We start from the raw sequence: 20,774 nt of genomic DNA on the forward strand, positions 1-20,774 counted from the left end.
AGGTTTTTAAATAAAATTAAACACACAGAATTGTAAATCAATTATCCTGAAACAGCTATTTTTTTTTTTTTTTTTTTTAAATAACCAAAGTTAGGAACTCTTGGTCTAGTCCAAGTCCTTTATTTTACTAAGCTGGTGAAGTGGATTGTCCAAAGGCACTTGTAGCTAGAAAACAGAGCCCCAGTCTCTTGATCTTCTGACACCCTCTGTATGGTAGCAATTGTTTTGTTCTTGGCAAATTGGGGTTGTGAATAGCCGAGGGCCACACAGCTAGAAAATGTTAAGTATCAGGGGCTGAATTTGAACTCAGGTTCACCTGACTCCAGGGCGGATCCCTTATGGTTGCAGTTCTAAAGGATAGGAGATGGGCTCGTAAACAGTAGGAACTTTAGACATCCCCAAGTCTAAGCCCCTCATTTTTACCGATCGAGAACCTGTTGGTCATGAGAGTGGCAAGGAAGAAGCATATGTAGGACTCACAACTCTGGGGCTGTGGAGAAAAGAGGTGCAATGCTGCAAGTATTGAACCCTTCCCCTCAAAATGGAAAAATGGGGTGGGGGGGTGGGGAGTGGTACTTCATCCAAGCTTCTCAGGATAGGAGCCCTGGCTGCTGTTAGCAGACATCCCCCTCCCTTACCCCAGACAATTCAGGGGCTGTTGGGATGATTGATCCATAGCAGCTGGAGTTCTCTGAAGGTCTGTACCCTACTATTTTCAAAGGCAACAGTTGTTTTCTATTGGAGGATACTATTCCCCAGCTTTCCTTCCATACATTCTAGGTGGGATAGATGAACAGAGAAAAAGAAGAAAAACAGGAAAACAGGAACCTGTACATCTGATGGAAGGAGTCGTTGAATAGTAAAGGCCTTACTTTGACTTCTCCCATGGAGGAAGGCTACAGCCAATGAAAGGAAACCAATCTCTCTCTCTCTCTCTTTCTCTCTCTCTCTCTCTCTCTCTCTCTCTCTCTCTCTCTCTCTCTCTCTCTCTCTCTCTCTCTCTCTCTTTCTCTCTGTGTGTGTGTGTGTGTGTGTGTAAGAGAGACAGAGATATGGAAAGAAAGAAATAGATGAGAGACACAGAGAAAAAAGAGAGGGAGAGAGAGAGAAAGAGAGACAAAGACAGGGAGAGAGAAAGATACAGATAGAGGGTGATGGGGGAAGAAAACTGCTGCTCTCCCCAGCCTGGGGAAAGTGTCAACAGAGCAGGTGGTTCTTGGGGGAATCTCATCCTCTCTCTTACCCACAAGAGATTTTGTCCAAGGGCCTGTCCAATCTTTCCCTCTCTTGAACACCAAGTAAGATCCTTCACCCATTCAGGTTTGGAACGGATGCTTACATCCTTTCCTCATGTTTTTTTGGTCCATTAAAAAAATAATAAAAGTACTTTCCCCTCCCCCCTTCAAGCCATCCAACAAATCACAAGTTTTTCCTAAAGCTCACTTTCCCATAATTTATGAATTACAATGCATTGTCTTCAAAACATTCCTGTGAGGTGGGTAGTGCAAGTACTTTACTGAATGGGGCAAACTGAGATGCAGGGACTTACCCAAGCTTCCTAGCTAACTAGTAAAAGGGCTAGACCCAAGAATTCTCAGGCTTCAAGTCCAGGGTTTTGGCTACTACTCTGTGCTTCCTCATGCGTGCCAGCCTCCAGCAGCTGGGATGTACTTCCTTTGACCATGTTAACACAGAGAGTTCCCCTGCCCATTATTTCCAAAGCCCTCCGATCTGGATCACTTTCAATCAGACTACTCAATTCAAGACTATAGAGAAGGCTTGGAAATTCCTCTGTGTGTGTGTGTGTGTGTGTGTGTGTGTGTGTGTGTGTGTGTGTGTGTGTTTGTCCATCAGGGTTATCAAAATACCTATGGACCATGGAAAGGAGAATTTTCTGATCTGAAAAATATGACATGTATGAAATAGTTTTTAAATGTACAGGCACCTCCCCATTCACTGCACCCTGGGTACCTTCCTATATTTCCTCTGGTCCCAGTTTTGCTCTCTCACTTCTCTGAATATTGAACTCTTAAGGGGCCCAGATTCAAAGACATTGATTAATGTAACAGCTGAAAAGATCCTTCTAGATCAACATTCTTATTTTATAAGAGGCCTGGGAGGAAGGTGATTTGGCCAAGGTGGTTTGTGAAGAACAGAACTAGTTGTCCGGACTCCTAAGCTAGTGCTTTTCCTCTGAGGATGTTTGTGCCTTGCCTTGTGTCTGCATGTGTGTGGGCGTGAGCTCGTGCACTTGCACGTACACCACATCTGGGTCACAGAAGAAAGGCAAATCAATTTGAAGGGAGGGATTGTGTTGCTATAATTCGTTCCAGGGCTCTTACCCCTCCACCTCCTTGCCTATTGGGACCTAGTAGAAAAGGCCTCCTGAATTGGAAAGCAGCTGTTTGTCCTGAGAGGGCTATGACATTAGGGAGATGATGATATGTCATGCAAGTGAATTGGATTTAAGTGAGGGGGGGCTGGGCAAGGTCACCTGCCTCACTTTCCCCTCCAGAGCCATTTGGCTCCAGTGGCCAGATCGAGATCATGGTGACTGAAGATGGCCCTGGATGGAATGGGATACAAGCTTTCTAACAGATTTGTTTGACTAAAGTGGCACCCATTCATTTCTGTTGAGAAACTTAGAGACTCAGATTCCAGGGCTTAGGTCTTAGAAAATCATATTGCCCAGGAAGGATGATGTCCGCTTCAGTGGCTCCGATTCTCTGGCATCAGTTGGGGTAGCCATGGGCAACCTGCATCTTTCTCCTGAACCTCATCCATAACATGAGGGAGCCGGACTTCAGGGGTTTCCCGATCTTCCTCCTCCTCTCCCCCATATGCTTTTCTGTGGTTCTAACCCCATCCGTCAGCATCAGGCACAGATATGTTATTCCTCTCCTCCTCACAACTAAACATCCTGGAAATGGGTACTATCCCGCCTGCGGTCTGCGAGAATCTGAATCTGGACCTGGAGAGGACTTTCGGGGTTAATTAAATCAAACTCCTTTTCAGAGAAGGGAAAGAGGCCTGGGGGAAGGAGGGGACTTGAGCTACACAGCAAATAAGAGTCAGGGGTGGGTTTGAACCCTGATCTCCTCCACCACACCTCGCTGTCCAGATTTGTCCTTCGTTCTGGACCGTGACTCTAGGGAGGCGATGCCGTCATACGCAATTGGACACGAGGGAGCCTCTTTCCCTCCGGGGCCACGGGGAGCAGCGGCCACATCTGTAGATCAGGACGGCTGGAGATGGCCCTGGAGGCAGTGGGAGACGCGGGCTGGCTGGAGGGTGGGGAGGGTGGGGAGGGGGCGGCGCGGCCCCGAAGCTCCCGGCCCCGCCGCCGGGGCGAAAGCTTGTCACCTGACGGTCTTGGGCCGCCAGGGATGCGGCTCCCGAGAGACCTTGAGCGTGTAGCTGCGGAGCGAGGGGCAGTGGCTGAGGAAGGCGCTCTCCACGCCGGGCGCCACCACGCAGTAGCAGTGCACCTCGCGCAGGTGGCCGCAGCCGCGGGCCAGCTCCTCCAGCGCCGAGTTGAGGGCGGCCGAGGCCGTGGCGCGCACCACCAGCGCGCTCAGCGTGGCGGCGTAGTGGTGGCCGGCCAGGCGCACAGCCTCGGCGACGTCGCCGAACGTGTTGAGCCTCAGCGTGGTCACGGGGATGGCGGGCTGCAGGAGGAGCGTGACCCGCTCGTCGGGCACCGTGTGGTCCAGCTCCAGGTCCACCGCGAGCCCCGGGTGCCGCCTGCGGGTCGCGGCCCACGCGTCGTCGGGTATGCCCTCGGCGTAGTTGTCCGGCCGGGCGCAGAAGACGGCCAGGTGCTGGAAGGGCGGGCGGCCCGGTTCGGCTAGGGCGGCCAGCACCTGGGCGGACAGGCTGGCGTAGTAGAGACCGAGCGCACACAGGTGAGGGCAGGCAGCCAGGACGGTGCGCACCGTCTCGGGCCGCACGTTGCACACCAGCGTCCTGTTGTTGAGGAAGAGGCCTCGGAGCTCCGGGCAGGCTCGCGCCACCTGTAGCACCAGCCCGTCGTCCAGAGTGAACGGCATGCTGCGGAGGTCCAGCTGTCTGAGCGCGCACAGACCCGGCCCCGCCACGCACACCTGGAGCAGCCCGCTCAGGATGTCTTGTCCGGAGTAGAAGAGCGGGTTCTCGCCTCTGCAAGCAATGCGCAGCCCCTGCAGGCCCGGGCCCTGTCGGGCCAAGGCTGCCAGCAGCTCCGTGGCCGCCCGACGGCTCCCCTTCTTGGATGGGTCAAACTCCAGCCCCAGGTGGCGGATCTGGCCCAGGCAGGGGGCCAGGCGATTCAAAGCAGCCGCGTCCACCTCCAGTTCGCAGCTTTCAGGACAAAAACAGAGGGAGACATTATCAACGGGACTGCCCGAGGCAAAAGTGGAATTCAGAGCTGTCCCTAATGCTCCCAGCTCTAGATTTTCATCTTACCCATCCTAGCTGTTTCAGGGTCTCAGCAAAGGGCTTGCCCAAGGCTGAGGGGTCGGAAACCAACTCAACACACTGGAATATCCCACCTCTAATCTGCAGTGAGAAGACCCTGAACCAAATCGATGGTCTGGCCTTATCTAACCCTTCCAAGTCTGACATTCCATGTCCTAACTTGCACATGACAAACTAGGAAGGATTTGCTCCTGGGACATAGTTCTGGGCTAAATAAATTATGAAAAGGTAAAACATCTCTTTTGTTGTAAAAAGAAATAGTTATTACTTCAAAAGCGCCTTGCATTATTACTGTGGGTACTCCCTAGTGTCCTTGTGCAGAAAGCAACCTCAATACAGACTTTCAGGAATAGGTACTGGCAAAAGCAAAAAAAAAACAAAAACAAAAACAAATGAATGGATTTTAAATAAATACATGAAGTCATCACTCAGGAGTCAACCCTCCCCAGAACTCCCCAATTCACCTCTTATATCCGATTTGTTGCCAAGTCTTGTCCTTTCCAACTTTACAAACTCTCAAATATACCTAGCTGTACCCTTCTATCATTCACTGTTTCTGCCCATTGTCACCTCTTACCTGAACTATGACAGTAACTTTCAGATTGGTTTCCTCACCCCAGATATCTCCCTACTCCAGTTCATCCTCCATTAAGCTACCAAGGGGATTCCCTAAGATGTCGGTCTGATTATGACAACCTCCTTAACTCCTATTAGCTCCAGTGGTTTCCTCAGGATCAAATATAAACTTCTCTATTTGACATTTAAGGCTGTTCATAAGCTGGTGCCTCCCTATCTTTGCAGCCTTTTCACACGTTGCTCTTTACTCCATCCCCACCTCCATCCCTCCCATTCTTTATGATGAAGCCATACTGGCGTGTTTCCAGTCCCACGCACAGAACCCTCTTATCTTCCTTTTCCTTGGCTTGCCTTTGCAAATTAAGTATTCTGACTCCTCGACTCTGCCTCTGAGGTTCCTGGCTTCCTTCTCCACTCAGCTCAAAACCTACTTTTCTTGGTCCTCCAGAACTTTTCCCTCTCAGAATGTTTCTGTCTTTTTGTTGTTGTTGTTTATAGCCCTAGTAATGCTTAATAAACACTTGCTAAATTACAGGAAAAAATGATTAAAAGTCTTGAGAACTTTAACCAATTCAAAGACCAATTCTAATTCCAGAAGACTGATTAGGAAGCCTGCTATTCATCCCTTGGCAGAGAGGTGATTGACTCAGGGTGCAAAATAAGGCATACATTTCCCACATGACCAATGAGGGAATGTGTTTTGCTTGAGTACAAGTATCAGTTACCAGGGCTTCACTTTGTTTTGTTCTGTTTTTTTTTTTTTTTTTTTTTTTTTTTTTTTTGGTGGTTGTTGTTGGGGATGGGGTGGAAATTAAGGGTGAGATAGAAGGAAGAAAGAGAAAGGAAGGAAGGAAGGAAAGAAGAAAGGAGAAGGAAAGTCTTGAGGCAGCTTTCTTTCTCTCTCTCTCTTTCTTTCTTTCTTTCTTTTCTTTTATCTTTTCCTTCCTTCCTTCCTCCCTTTCCTATTTTCTTTCTTCTTTCCTCCTTTCCTTCCTTCCTCTTTCCCTTTCTTATTTTTCCTTCCTTTCTTTCTCCCTTCTTCCTTTTCCCCCCTTTTCCTTTCTTTTCTTTCCAAGACCTAACACATCATAGGTATTTTAATAACTACCCACTGAACTGAAGTAAAATGAATTAGCTAGGTTAGGTCTTGGACAACCAAAGCCACTGTAGAAGCCCTTGTATGTTGGTTGGACCTGCTACAGCATGCTCCCTGTGTGCTGGCACAGCCTTCAAGAATGTGAGGTTTGAGGTCCACTGCTTTCCTTCCTCCATGTAACTGAATCAGTACCCTGCAGGCCCTCTCTTTCCTATCTGGAGATTGAACATGAAGATGAGGGGGGTGAAGGTGTCTGAGCAGGCTTGAAACCGGGCTTCAGGGCAATGTCTGGGTCATTACAATTAGCTGAATGTTTGCAATCATGTAAAACTTTTCAGTGGACCCTAGGGCAGGGACCTACTTCCTCAGGGTAAAGGTGGAAGCTGGCAGCCATAAGCATGAACCCTAACCAAGAACACTGGAAATGGTTGCAACTGATAAGCTTGGGTCGGCCACTTTCTCCCAACATGTAATCATTAATGGAACTCATTTGGAGTCAGTTATTCTAATTCTGTTGATAAGACTGAAAACTAATGTCCCAGAACTGGTCCTTTGCTAATAGTTTGAAACTTGCCCCATGGCTAAGGTGCCTTGGGACCTCATTTAAGTTTAATAATAATAAATTATAACAATAGCATTTCTATAACTCTTTAGGGTTTGCAAATTATTTTATAAATATCTCATTTAATCCTTACATCAATTCTATAAGGTATTATTATTATAATACCCTTTTATAGATGAGGAAAATGAAGCTAAAATAAAATTACGTGACTTACCCAGAGCCACACAGTAGTAGTAAGGGTCCAAAGTTAGAATTGCACTTAATTCTTCCTGATTCCAGATTCAATACTCTTTATATTGTGTCTGTCACCTGGGTGACAGAATTCTTGAAAGGAAGTGATTCCTGTTGTGGGGTAGGCAGGAATGGGTCCCTAAAGCTTCCTCACCTGATATCTGTGATGTACCACACAGAGCTTGAGTTGACAGCAGTGGCCCAAGCCTGGCAGACTTGAGAAACTGCATATCGGTCACGAAGGGGCAAGTATCGGAAGATCAATGACAATAATTCTTCAGGGAGGTATTTCCACAGTTCAGCCATTGGGAAGGTGGTTGAGTTCCAAAGGTCCCTGTCCTTCAATCCTTCTGCAGTGGGACTGGAGCTGGTCTGAGAACAGAGACCGGGAATGATTCAAAGGGAAAGATCCACCCCCTCAATGAATCCTTCCCCCTGCTCCTACTCAGTGCCTTTCTTGGCTGGGGAAACTGCTACAGGGTGGAAGTTCCTAGGAGAACATCAATCTGGAAGCCTGAGAACAGATCTAAGTTCAGTTCAGTTCAGTATTCTTAGGAAGTTGTGTATCCCCACTGCTAACTTTCCTTAAAACCTCATGGTGGATTTCTCTAATTGCTTACCCTTCTTGGTGTTAATATGGTCAATCTCTCATTTGTTTTGAAGATTATATTCATCCAGTAAACATGTTTTAAAAAAAAAAAAGTTGGAAGGGAAACCAGGAATTCTTAGTCAGAGGTCCATCAATTTGATTAAATTTTTTTTTATAAATGTATTTCAATATGACTGGTTTTCTTTATAATCCTAGGTAATTTATTTTATGCATTTTAAAACATTCTAAAGAATCCATAGATTTCCCCAGACTGTTAAAGGGTTGGGTCCTCAGCAAACCTCACCAGCCTTCTCACACCCCTCTTCTACTTCCACATCATCTGTGACACTGGTTCCCTAGCTATTCCTTGAACCAGGCACACTGTTTTCTCATTCCTGCTATTCCTGAGGAGTCAGAAAATGATGTGTCAGAAATCGGTGACACTTGCAGTCTCCCATGTCTGGAATGCTCTCCTCCTGCTTTCCTTTAAGTTTCACCTAAAAATCCACCATCTACAGGAAGCCTTTTTCAGTTTCTCTTAATTCTAGTAATTCCCTTCCCCTCCCCCCAATTTATCCGGTCCACAACCTATTCTTTGAATGGGCTCGCTTTCCGTCTCTGCATTAGACTGTAAACTACTTGAGACACAGTCTATAGTGTTTGCTTTTATCCCGTGTTTAGCCCAGTGGCTCGCACACAATCGGTGTTTAATACATGTTCACATTCTTTTCGGAGCTGTTTTAGAGCTTTGCCATCCACGTTATGCCAAATTGTGTTCAGTGCCTTTATTTTGTGCCTCTGTGTGTGTGCATTTAGAATAAGCTCTAATCCCTCTCTCATCTCATCTTCCATTTCCATCCCCACTGCCTGTCATTAGGTCAGTGCTCAGCCAGTCCAACCGTGGCTCAGGGAGAAGTCTGAAGGTCCTGCAAGAAGCCTTTCTCCACCCCTTTAGTGCTGGTGCTTTCCGCTGAATGCCCGCCCTCTCACCCCGCACACAGCCGCTATGTGCACAGATGTTTGCATGGCTGTCAGAATGCGCGCTCTCTGTCGGCAGGGACCCCCGCCCCCGCTTTCTTCGTATCCCCAGAATTTAGCCCCTCGCCTAACACACACAGGGTGCTAAATGAAGGCTGGTGGACTTGACTTCCCTCCCGCCCCTTCCACCTCCCTCCCTCCCCATCTCCTTCCCATACACGCGGAGATTATAAGGGTCCCAATCAACTCTCTCACTTCTGGCCCGGAATACTTGTGTCGGCCTCGGATCCAGGGCTCGGCCACCAGCGGGCCTGAGAGTCGCCGCCCTTTGGGCGGGTCCGTCCCTTCCTAACCGGACCCGGAGCCCGGCCCGACCCCGAGGCCGTGACCTTCCGGCTTTTCCTTCAGCTCCGTGGGCGTTCTCTCGATTCAGTTTTGCCCGGATCTCGGAGCGGGGCGGCCCCGGCGGCCCCTCGAGAGCGCAGATCCTGTCCAGGCGCGGGGCTCCGCGCCGGCCCCGCGGGGTTCAGTAGCCTGGGGCCCCAGTCCGGGGTGGGGCTTCGGGCTTTTCTCCGCCTCCATCTTCGCCCCAACGCCGACTCGGTAGCTCCCGGAGCCCCCGTAGAACCCGCGGAATCCGGGGCTCACTCTTGGGGCTACCCCCAGACTTTGGCCCGGCCTGACAACCACCTAAGTCTGGCGGCCTTTGAGGATCCTAGCGCTTCTTTTCCACTTAGACCAACCGTGTCGCGGCAGTGAAGGAGTTAAATGGGCAGGGTTCTAGAGCCCCGACTGGAGGGCTGAATGGTTCATTCAAATCAGCAGGGGGGCAGTAGCCAATCACCAGCCTGGGCGGGGCCGAGTCCCGAGGAAGCTGCGGGGTGGAGGCCGGCGCGTCCACTGTGGGTGCCCGGGTCATCAGTGAGGGTTTGTGGTCCTCTCTGGGCTTCGCAAGTGTTCCCCTCTGACCATGAAGTCACCAACCCTGGAGATCCCTTCTTTTGGGGGAGCAGGATGTTCTACGAATTGTTTCCGTTTCTGGGGAGAGCCAGGTCCTCCTTCGCCCTGAGCGCTCTGGAGGGGGCTAAAAAGTTTCCCGGGACAGACCCGAGCTGGGTGCGGCTGAGCTCGGGCGGAGGTGGCAGGGGGACCTGGGATTCCCCCTCCTCCTGCCCCTCCCAGCACTGGAAGTTTGCGGCAGTGCAACCTTGCATTCGGTGCCGGAGGACCCGGTTCGAAATCGTGGCTCTGACGCTAATCGGGTGTCCGTGGGCCGCTCCCGTGGCCACATTTCCTCAGCCATAGAGAGAACAGTGGTCAATCGCTCGGTCAGATCTAACGCGCTCGGGAAATGGAGACTGCTCCGGCTGGTGCCGTGCCTCGCGCTCTCTCTACCCGGCCTACCCCGCCCCTACAGCTTTCCCAGGTCCCAAGTGTGAGGCCTGGGGGTGTCCGAGGTGGGGTCCGCCGAGTCCCATAACCCAGGGACACGAGGCTCCGAAGGCATCGAACCTGAATCCCCAGCCTGTGGACCCCCCGCTACTCCCTCCACCTCCGCTAGCAGGGATCGGGAAGACAGACTATAAGCCACAATGGTTGTTTTCCTCCAACGACCTCATTAACTGGTCAGAGCCAGGTGATCGTGGGTAGTGGTTGAGTGAAAAATCTGAGTTCAAATCCTGCCTCCGATACGCACGCGCAGTGTGATTTTGAGCGAGTCACTTAATCTCTCTCAGCCTTAGTTTCCTCATCGGTAAAATGGGAATAACAGTAGCGTCTATTTCACAAAACTATTGTGATCAAATGAGATACTGCGTAAAGTCCAGTTTAAACCTTAAAGCGTAATTTACGTGCCAGCTCTTATTACCCTTCGTCTGCAGAAGAAAAAGACTGAGAGGGAAAGTGATTACCCCAGGGCGAGACAAACCGAAACCTTCAGATTCCAAGCCCCGGCTCCTTTCCGTTCTGCACGTGCCCCGCCCTTCCTCAGAGCCCCGAGAGTCCCCCAGCCCTCCCTGGGGAGTCTTCCTCGCCGCTAACCCGACCTGGATGTTCCTTACCTGCCCAGGGTGCGGACCGGATCTCGAGCCGAAAGGGTTACGGAGCTCTCTGGATTTCCAGGGCCGGCTGACTCACTGGAGCTTCGGCTGGTCCGTGGTTGGATCGGGCTGGGCCGGAGGGAGGACCCAGGCCCGTGAGCCCGTAGATCCAATCACTACCTAACTCCGGGCACTGGGCTTCTGAACTCCCCCGGCCGCTCGCCGGAGGCATTCCGGGTCCCCGAGTTCTGGGGATCCCGGGGCGGGAGCCGGCTCTGCCCCTCCCCTTCTCCTTCTTCCTCCCTGCTCCCCCTCCCCTTGGGCTCTGCGCAAACCCGGAAGAACGGGTGGACAGAACCGGTGTCTGCGAGAGCCGAAGCGGCGGAAGACCGGACGGCTAGGTCAGTGTCCGCGGGGAGCTTCGGAGGGAGGAGGCGAGGCGCGAGGAGGGGAGGGGCGCGGCGGGCGGGGGCCGGCTGGTCGTGGGCGCCAGGGCAAGTCTGGGATCCTTCTGGCAGGTTTGGCCTGCTTAGGGTGCCCGACATGGGCAGGGCACTGAGCTGGGGAGTGGGGTGGGGAGGGCCCTGTGGGCCTCGAACCCGGCCGGGGAACGAAGCGATCAGGAGCCCGAGGAGCCTCAGGCGCTTCCTCCAGCCTCCTTCCTTCCCTTCTCCCCTGGGCTAGCCCGGGCTGCCCGGGGCCAGGCCCCACGTGGGAGACGTTGTTCCGAGCCTCTGCTGTCATCCAGGCCACGGTTGGGTTGGACAGCTCGAGTTTCTGAAGCGTTTTAAAAGTTTGCAAAGAGCATTTCTCGGGACGAGCTTGAGTGCAAGTGTTAATTCCCTTGCCTCGCGGATGGGAAAAGTAAGGCCCTGGGAAGTGAAGGGATTCGAGAGTAATCGCTTGGTAACAATGGAAATCCTGCTCTCCGTTTCGGCTCCCTCGCCAAGTCCTTGGCCAAGCTGAAAATCGGGAGGTCTGCGGCTCCTCGCCCCGCCCCACTCCCAGCCTTTCCCGGTTGGACTTATGGACCCGGGCTCATTTCCCACTGTCATTTCCTCCTACGCAGTAGCCCTGTCAGCCCAAGCAGCTACTGGGTGTGAAAGGTCTGTGCAATATAGACTCCTACTTAAGGGCTTACGTAGCAAGAAGCCAAAGAAGCTGTAGGAAGAAGACAAATAGCATGGGTTAAAAGGGGTGTAAAAAGGTGGCTGGCACAGAGCCATCACAATAGCCAAGAAGTGCAGGGAAGGAAGGGGATGTCATTTAACCACCATTGAAGAGCTCACTGTATATGCGATGTACTGAACCTTCAGAAAGACAATAACAGAATCACAGGATTTCAGAGTAGAGAGGGACCTTGGGGCCTAGTTACTCCAACTTGATCTTAATTTTCAAGTCATTATCTTGTTTTTCTCTGAAGACTTCTGAGGGGAAATCACTCCCTTTCATTCCACTTTAGAAGAGTTCTAATTATTTGTAGGGAATGATAAACCACCTTCAGGGGGCCAAATACTTAAATGCATTAAAAGGTTTCTTTTTTTTTTTTTTAAAGTTCTAAAAGTTCAAATGTGGGACTGATCTCTTGGAATTGAGAGGATCAGGGAAGCTTCAAGAAGGTACACCTTGAGGAATAGGTGTAGGAGGTTCCTATATTGCTGGTAAGAGAGGATTTGAATGAAATTGAAAATCTACTCAGAAGAGTGAAAGTTTTGTAGGAGAGTCTGAGTGCAATTAGTTTGGCAGGTGCCTAATGTAACTACTAGGTTAGGTGGGACTAGACTGAAAAGATTGGTTGCAGCTTAGTGGAAGCAAAGCCTGAAATCATGCTGAAGAACTTATCTGGGCTTGGATTTGTACCAAACAGGGAGCAGTGAAAAGTCACTGAACCTGAGCCAGCTGATGGAGCTGATTTTTTCTTTCATTTTTGAAAACAGTTGCTTGGGATCTTCCGTTTCTTTCTCATCCTCAGCAGAAGGGCTCTTAGGGCCAAAGTAATGCCTTAGAGAGATTGTTTTAGTAGCTGTGAGAAGGATGGATTGAAATAAAACTGGAGGTATCAGTCTAGAAGTTGTTACAGTGGTCCAGGTGAAAGGGCCTGGACTAGGCTGGTGGTCGTGGCAGTGAGGAGTCAGATGAAAGGACTGCAAAGTGAAGACTGAATCATATGATCTCTCAGCTCTCTTTCTATACTTTTTTTAGGGGAGGGAAGGCATTTGGAGTCACACTGCTTCTAAATGTCTGAGGCTAGATTTGAACTCTGGTTTTCCTGACTCCAGGCCTGGTGTTCTTCACCACCTAGCAGCCCCCAAAACTTAGGGGGAGGAGGAGACCATTAAAAATGAAGTAGATCATAAAAGGCTTTAATTGTTGGAAAAGATCTGATGAGTTCTAATGGGTAAAGGTCAGAAGGGAGTGCAGTCTCTAAAGGCAGCCCAGCCTTTGCAAAAACACTGAGGTGGGAAATGAGATACTGAGTTCCAGGAAGAGCATGTTTTTCTAAGTGCCTTAAACTTTGCTCTTATCAATAGAGATTCATTTGTTTCCCAAAGACTTCCCCATAGAAAGGAGAGGGAGAAGAATCACTTCCTCCTCCAAGATTAGGGTGTGGCAGTAATTTCTTAAAGTTCCTCTCAATGAATCTCCTATCTCCATTCACACAATTCCACTCAATTGAATAATGATAAATAATTGTATCTGACACATCCAAAGTTTACAAAGTGCATTCTAATAGTTGGAATATATCGAAGTAGTGAAAAGGAGAGAGCCCGGGGCCGGGTGTCCCGTAGACCTGGTTTAAATCCAGCCTTTGACACTTACTAGTTTATCAGTGACCCACTTAACCTCTACTAGCTTTAATTACCTCCTCTGCAAATGTCTGAGCATTTAAATGATTGAACGCTATTCTTTCCACTAATGGGGTCTGGTCTCATGGCTAATGCCCTTGGTCACTGGAACATCCATCCCTCCCTCCCTTCCAAGTGAGAAGCATAATGAATTTTATCCTTGCCTTCATCTCTCCTGCACCCCAGCTTCTGCTGGGCTGGAGAAGTAGAGGAATCCGGCCTATGGCTGTCCCACCTGGCAAGGATTATTCTTTGCCTTGCCGGGGACTCTTGATCTTTTGCTAGGATAGGGACTTGTGCATCTTCCCTCCCACCTTTCTCTTTTTCCTTTCACAGGAATCCCTCCTTCGAGCTCTCCCCTCCCCCCAAAAACAAAAACAAAAACAAAACATTTAATCTTACTGGAGCAGAAATACCCAAAGCTAGGGGATCTGAACATGGGGAAGAGTCAAACAGGAAATTCGGCGCTCTCTGGCGTTCAGGGAGGTGACTTCCATGGGTTAGGGAGGGAGGGATTTCTCTTGGGCAGGAGGATATGAAAGTGAGAAAAGTTGAGGACTCCCCCATCTCCAGGAAGTCCTCAGGGCTTCATTCTGAGAAAGTTATGAGGGCCCCTCTGCCTGCTGTCTGCTGCTGGGGATTACTCTGCGCTCCCCCACCTCTTGCCTGGGCCCTGGCCAGACCACACATCCCCAGGGGCCTCCAGCATTTTTGGTTCCAAGGCCCATTCTATGGTGGGTCAAGTTTCCATTTGTGGAACAACTTGATCTAAGGTAGCTTTCGGCTCTGGCACTCGGCGGGTTAAAAGCGTTCTGTTTGAAGACCCATGTTAGCTATGAGATAGCAACTTAGCATTTTTTTTTCCTTTTCCTAGTTTGTACAGAGTGAAGGAAGGGAAGTTCAAAAGGTCTAGGCTCAAATTCAGACACTTATCAGCTGTGTTAGCCATAGCCAATCACTCTCCTCCACTCAATTTCCTTATCTGTAAATGGGGATAATAATAGCACCACTTCACCGAGTTGTGAGGATCAAATGAGGTAAGAAGCAAGCTCCCAACTCCAAAGAACCATGTCCAGGAGCCCTTTAGCCATTCTGTGTTCAGACACCCCTACCAATAACTCTATTTTATACTAAGGGGAGGGGACGGGAAGATAAAAGGGCTTCCATGTCGACCCTCAGCTCGCATTTTTTAGCTTCTGCTAATCAGCTGCCCCAGAGAATCTCCACTTGTTGTGATTCTGCTCTAGGGTATTAAAGTACTAAAGTCTATCCTAGTGATTGAATTGGCCCTTGAGGGTGAGGAAGAATGATCTTTGTTCGGTTAAAAGCCATCTTGGCATAGCGCAAGTTGTTGGACTCTACTGCAATCATTAAGACTGAGATTCGGATGCATTCACAGATTTTCTGACTGGACAAGTCATTTAACTTCTCTCTGCCTCGGTTTCCCTATCTGTAAAATGGAGCTAAGGAGAGCACATAACTTATGGGGTGGTTGTGAGGATTAAATGCAATAATATGGGTAAATTGTTTTTGCAAGTCTTAGACCATTAGATAGATGTTAGCTATTTTTATTAGTGGAGTCGGCTGTATTTCTTAGGGAGCCTCATGAGTTAATGGAGCATCTTTTATCTCAATGGAGAACAGTCTCATCCTGGGATCTGGGGGGCCTGGGCAGGCAGGGCTGGGGACTAACCAACATGACCTACAGGAGTTGGGATGGCAGGGGACCTCAGGAAGATGGCGGACGGCCTCCAGGAGTGGAGCGGCAGTGCCTACCTGTTTATGGAATCCTCAATGGACAACATCATTCTGTCTAATCTATACCAAGATCCTCAGTGGAAGCCGAAAGTATTTCGAGTCCTTAAATTGGCCCTGGCAGGTGACTATGGGGTCTGGGGGCACACACACACACACACCACACACAGTGGGGAGGATATTAATGTCGAGGGTCACATTTCAGGGTTATCTGGAGGCTTACCACCTTTCCCGTAGCAACCCTGCAAATATGAGTCCTATTTTCGGAGAGCTAGAGGGTGGTACAGATGTGGGGGTGAGGCTAAGCCCTAGGGAGCTTACCTCTTGCAACCGCTTCCTCCCCATTCCAACACATTGTTTTTGTTCCCATCCCCTCCCTCAAAAGAAAATGAAGAGAGGAGTGGAGTTCCTCCCGACTGCAGACTAGGATAGCCATGGTGAGGGAAGAGCCTCCTCCAGTGCTGTTCTACTTGTCAAACATAAAGCACCTTGAGGAGGCAGGCCGGCCCTGGGGGGCCCCAAGGCTAGAGCAGGGCAGCCCCCCCAGGGTGCTTTCTCTTCCTCTTCAAGGTGACCCACCGTCCTACTTACACCAGCAGCGCTTTACATGTGCACGCACGACACGGGGCTTTTCATGTGAACATGTACACGGGCTTGCACGTCTCTCAGTGTCACTTGTGTGTGTGTGTATACACCTGCCATTGGGTGTGTGTGTGGAAGTGCCTGCACCTGTCAGTGTTCACAGCTGCATGTTTCTATGAGAATCGGGGGCCCGGCCCCATCAGACTCAGACACACACTGTACATACATGTAAACACAGACACATGTAGGTGCACATATGTAAATACAAACACATGCACTGCACATATAAAACACAACCATATTGTGCACGTGTATAAACAAAGCAATGCATATGCAAACACATGCATGTGTGCATCACAAACGACATCAATGCAATGTGCACACACAAACACAAATAGGTATGTCAATAAATACAATATGTAGATATGTGAAAACGTACGCACCTTCACACTGCAGCCATATGTATCTGCACACATATGCGAGCACAAACATGCATGTATGCACGTGTACATGTGTGTGTGTTTGTGGGCACAAGCATGTCTATGAATGCATGCGGTGCAGAGCCATGTTGACTAACACCCTTTCCTTGGAGGACTCTGGCTCCTCTCATTGTCTAATCCCTTTTCTCTTTCTCCCTTTCTCGGTGTCTGCCTCCACCTTCCCCGATTTCCCTGCTCTGTCTCATTGCTCCCTCCCTCAGGTCTTTTCTTTTCCCCAACTCTCCCGCTTGTGAATGTTGCCCCTTAAGGCTTCCTTACCTCCCTGTGGCATTGAGATGTGGGGGTGAGCAGGGGACAGGATGAAGCAGGACGTGGGGACCCCGACCCTACCTCCTCCACCGTGGTCTGGGTTTGGCTGCTGAGACCAGAGAGCCTGAGATGAGGCCTCTGGGAGCTCTCAAGGCAGGGCTCAGGGAGAGAAAACCCCGTTTCCAGAAGGAGGATCAGATGGGTTTTCCATGGAAGAGCTCCAGGAGAAAGGACCAATGGGGCGTACTCTACCACTGGCCCCATTGTTACCTCATGGAGTGACTCTGATGGTGAGGAAGGTCTTTTTGCTATCTGCCCCTAGTTACCCCCGTGGCCTGAAGCTCCAGAGCGATGTGAGCTTGTCTCTGGTGTCCCAGGACCCCTGTTTCCTGGTATGAGGGGTCCTCGATCAACTGCTGAGGGTGCTGGCTGTCCTAAGGTGTTACCTAGAGGTGCATCAAGGGCCCCCAGCCCTCCGTTTTAATATAGTTTTGTACGACTTTTAAGAGCAAGCCACAGTCTGAGGATGTACCCAGGTCAAGCCAAAACAGCCTTTTTTTTCCTTACACACCTCTCCCTCTGGCACATAGGGAACAGCCAGCCACCGAGGGTCAGAGGTGGACAGTACCCTAGGACATAGAATGTTAGAATCCCAGAGTGTGAGGGGTCTCAGAGACTATCATCCCCTCACAACAGCAAGTAGCTATCTTGCCTTTCTCTGCCTGGAGACGGTTAGATGGGAGAACCCACCACTGATCACTTCACTCTCTTCGCCTCAGTTTCCTCATCTGTAAAATGAGCTGGAGAAGGAAATGGCAAAGCACTCCAATATTTTTGCCAAGTAAACCACAAATAGATTGAAATGCCTGAACAACACAGTGACTGTGGGACCCTGGATAAGTCACTTGACCTATCTACCTCATTTTCCTTATCCGTAAAATGGCAATAATAATAGTATTCCTCTCCCAAGTTCCTGTGAGGATCAAATGAGACATAATTTATAGAGCTATTTAAATGCTATTATTATTATTATTATAGTTTCCTAAGGCTCAAGCAAGTTGTGACTCACTTAGGGTCCCAGAACTAGCAAGTGTCAGACACTTCCAGAATATTAGCTCTGGCCGGGACCTCAGAGAGCACCTATTCCGGTCTTCTCATTTCATGGATGTGGAAACCGAAGGCCAGAGGAAGGGTGACCTTGCCTTTCCAAGCTACCACAAAATTCGGTGATCGCGAGTCCAGAATAGGGTGGATTTGGAAGCTCTGTGTGTGTGTTGGGTGGGAGGTGGCCGAATTAACTTAACCCAGAGTTGCCTGCACCCTCCCCCCGGGGCCTCCCTGGCCCTCCGCCCCCCGCCCCGCCCCGCCCCCGCTGCAGGATGCACCGGGAGCCCGGACGGAGCGCAGATTCTGAAGATCCATTGCAGCGACCCGCAGCTGATCGTGCAGCTGAAGTTCTGCAGCCAGGAGCCGTGCAGCCGCTTCTTGCAGCAATACCGCGAGGGGAATCTGCGGGACGCCCTCCAGTACAGCCTGGGGACGGCGCTCGACCTCGCCCGGCACTTGCCGCTGCGCCTGGAGCTCCGTGTGGGCTCCCAGCGGCTGGACCTGATGCTGAAGGAGGAGGAGCGCTGCCTGCTCTGCATCCATCAGGCCAAGGTGCGCCCTTCCGGGCCGGGGACGGGAGGGGAGCGGGGGCCGGCGGCGGGGACAGTCCGGAGGCCGGACCTAAGGTCAGGGGGAGCCGCCTCACACTTAGCTTTCCCTCCTTTGTTCCTCCCCCTCCCTCACGCATCCCAGCCGGACCGGCTCCGAGATGAGGAGATAGGCGAACTGGAGGATGCTTTCCGGAGCCTGACCTGCGATCCCGGGGGCCCCCGCTCCGCGCCTCCCGCCCCGGAGGCCCCCGCCCCCGAGGCTCCTGCTCCCAAGGCCCCCGCCTCCTTGCCCCCTCAGCCCGCGTGTGCCCAGCACTTCGAGTTCCAGGGCCAGCAGTTTGGTGAGTGGTTTAACGAGCCCCAGGCGGAGGGAGCGCTCGCTAGTTACTGACCCTGCAGGTGCGCCCGCCTCAGGAAAGGGGGGGAGCATCCAAGGCGCCGGTGGGAGCAGGTTCCCAGAGCTGTGGCTGTATCCAGGGCAGCTAGGAAGGGGACAGCCCCTGGATGGATGGAAAGCGGGGATTCTTCGAGAACTGGGTTCTGGGAATGCGTGGGAGGAGAACCAAGACCGCTTTGTGCCGGCTGTCCTGGAAAGGAAGCGCAATTTGGGGATTCTCTAAACTGTCAGAAATGGGGACGGATCCGGGATTATTGGAGCTGTCCAAAATGGCCGCAGCTCGGGAGTTCTGTAAGAGGGAGAGGGCGGCCGCGGCGGTGATCGATGGCTTGTAGGGGGGGAAATCTTTGTTCGTCCCGGAGGTGGGGGGGGAGGGGGATGGAGAACTGAAAACTTACTTCTGTAGGGTAGGGGTGGGTTCACCCAGAGTGGCTGCCGGGAATCCCGGGTTGGTCGGGCCCGAGGCCCGTGGACCGTGGACATCTCCTAGCGCGCAGGGCTCTTCCCTCGGGGCTCACCCCTCTCCTTTCCGCAGCTAACCGTCAGCTGACCCTGGAGGACAGACAGAAGTTCGCCCGCTCCGTGGGCCGCAACTGGCGGACGGTGGGCCGGGCGCTAAACTGCCGGGCCCTTCGGGAGCACGACCTGGAGTCCCTGGCTTACGACTACGACCGCGACGGGCTGTACGAGCAGGCCTTCCAGCTGCTGCACCGCTTTAAGCTGGCCGAGGGCCGCCGGGCCACCCTGCAGCGCCTCGTCGAGGCTCTGGAACAGAGCGGTCTCACCAGCCTGGCGGAGGAGCTGGTGGGGCTGCCCGGACAGCGAAAGGACCAGCAACGCGAAGAGGAACAGGATTAGCTGGCTCACGAGGCTGCCCAAGGCCCTGCCCGGCCCGCCCGTCGAGCCCGCGTGATCCAGACCTCTGGGACTTAGGGGCCCTGAGCTACTGCGGAGAGCCTACTTTATCTGAGAGAACTGGAGGGGAGAGAAGGGTCGGGCCCCTCGCCCAACCTTTGAGGTCTCTATCGCACACAACAGTGCCCCCTCCCACCGACAGCGATCCATTGTCTCGACTCCAGTCCAAAGCACTTTGAAGACGTCCCACTACCCGGCTCCCTGAATCTCCGAGAAGCCTGTTTAGCAGAACACAGCTGAACGGGATAGAAAGCAAAGTCCTGTGGCTTGGATGTGACAATAGTCTGGGCTGAGGCAGGGAGGTGCATTAAGGGGGAGAGAAAAAACCTGAGAAAAAGCTTTAATGATATTTATGCGGCAATTAAAGCTTAACCTTTCCCTGAGACTTTCGGGACAATGAGAAATACCTTAAGGCCTGCAAAGCATTTTCCTCATTATCTCATTTGGTCCTTATTACACAACCCTGAAGGTGGGTGCTATTATCTCCATTTTGCAGCTAAAGAAACCAAGGCTGAGAGAAATTAAATGACTTGCTCAGGATAGTGTTCAGTGGTGACTCCTTTGGGGTTTTATCGGCAAAGATACCCGGAGTTTGCCGTTTCCTTTTCCAGCTCATTTGACAGATGAGGAAACTGAGGCAAACAAGATGAAGTGACTTGCCCAGCTAGTAGGTATCTGAACTCAATTTTTTTTTTTTGATTCCATGCACTCTGCCAATCCAGCCATCTTTAACCAGGAAAACCAACAAACAAAAACACCAGTCTTTGAAAGCAGTGCCCGTGCTGGGGACTGGGGTGGAGTGGGGAGAAGGGATAAAGGAGGGGGTAGCTTCCCCAACAGGGCATTTGTACATATATATCAATTAATAAGCGTTAATTATGTGCCTACTATGTGCCAAGCATTATGCTAGTCTAGGGAGATGCTTTAAAGACAGAAACAACTTACATTGTAAGGGGAGATACTGCACACATACATCAGTACAAAAGCATGAGGAGCAGATGGAACGTAACCTCAAGGGTCAGGAAGGAAGATCAGCTGCCCTAAGGGTGGACCAGAGCTGAGTCTGGAGGGAGACCAGGAATCCTAAGAGGCAGAGGAGGGCACTGGCAGGGAGGAAAGCCAGTGAACTGGGAGCTGAGGGTCAGGAGATGAAAGATCTCTTACAAGGGGCAGCAGGAGGCCAGTGGGCTGAAGCAGGGAAAGCACCGAAGGCAGGGATAAGGCTGCCAAGGGAGGAAGGGACTGGTTGTAAAGGGCTTTAAATGGCAAACAGGGAGAAACACTGGGTTCAAATGGGTGGGACATAGAGCTGCATTTTAGGAAAATGACGATGTTTGAGAAGGAAG

General features: G+C 51.1%; 2 protein-coding genes across 5 annotated transcripts; one reads left to right on the forward strand and one right to left on the reverse strand.

Moving 5' to 3' along the window:
* Positions 1-104: 104 nt before the first annotated feature.
* FBXL8 (F-box and leucine rich repeat protein 8) lies at positions 105-10,686 on the reverse strand. Of its 2 annotated transcripts, none has more exons than XM_074286494.1 (3): positions 10,548-10,686; positions 7,075-7,292; positions 105-4,338 (listed from the first exon to the last, which is right to left on the reverse strand). In XM_074286494.1, the coding sequence occupies exons 2-3, from the start codon at positions 7,224-7,226 to the stop codon at positions 3,360-3,362; spliced, it is 1,131 nt and encodes a 376-aa protein (XP_074142595.1). In that variant the 5' UTR covers positions 7,227-7,292; positions 10,548-10,686; the 3' UTR covers positions 105-3,359. The 2 variants fall into 2 exon arrangements, with proteins under 2 accessions (XP_074142595.1, XP_074142596.1); XM_074286495.1 differs by lacking the exon at positions 10,548-10,686 and adding an exon at positions 8,743-9,351.
* TRADD (TNFRSF1A associated via death domain) lies at positions 9,390-19,965 on the forward strand. 3 transcript variants are annotated; one of them, XM_074286497.1, is made up of 6 exons: positions 9,390-10,188; positions 10,435-10,927; positions 15,081-15,251; positions 17,837-18,117; positions 18,259-18,457; positions 19,049-19,965. In XM_074286497.1, exons 3-6 carry the CDS (start codon positions 15,089-15,091, stop codon positions 19,369-19,371), a joined length of 966 nt encoding a protein of 321 aa, XP_074142598.1. In that variant the 5' UTR covers positions 9,390-10,188; positions 10,435-10,927; positions 15,081-15,088; the 3' UTR covers positions 19,372-19,965. The 3 variants fall into 3 exon arrangements, with proteins under 3 accessions (XP_074142598.1, XP_074142599.1, XP_074142597.1); XM_074286498.1 differs by having other exon boundaries at positions 9,393-10,179; XM_074286496.1 differs by lacking the exon at positions 9,390-10,188 and having other exon boundaries at positions 10,847-10,927; positions 12,082-15,251.
* The last annotated feature ends 809 nt before the right edge of the window (positions 19,966-20,774 follow it).

The sequence above is a fragment of the Sminthopsis crassicaudata genome, chromosome 2 (genome assembly GCF_048593235.1).
Source record: "Sminthopsis crassicaudata isolate SCR6 chromosome 2, ASM4859323v1, whole genome shotgun sequence".
NCBI lineage: Eukaryota > Metazoa > Chordata > Mammalia > Dasyuromorphia > Dasyuridae > Sminthopsis > Sminthopsis crassicaudata.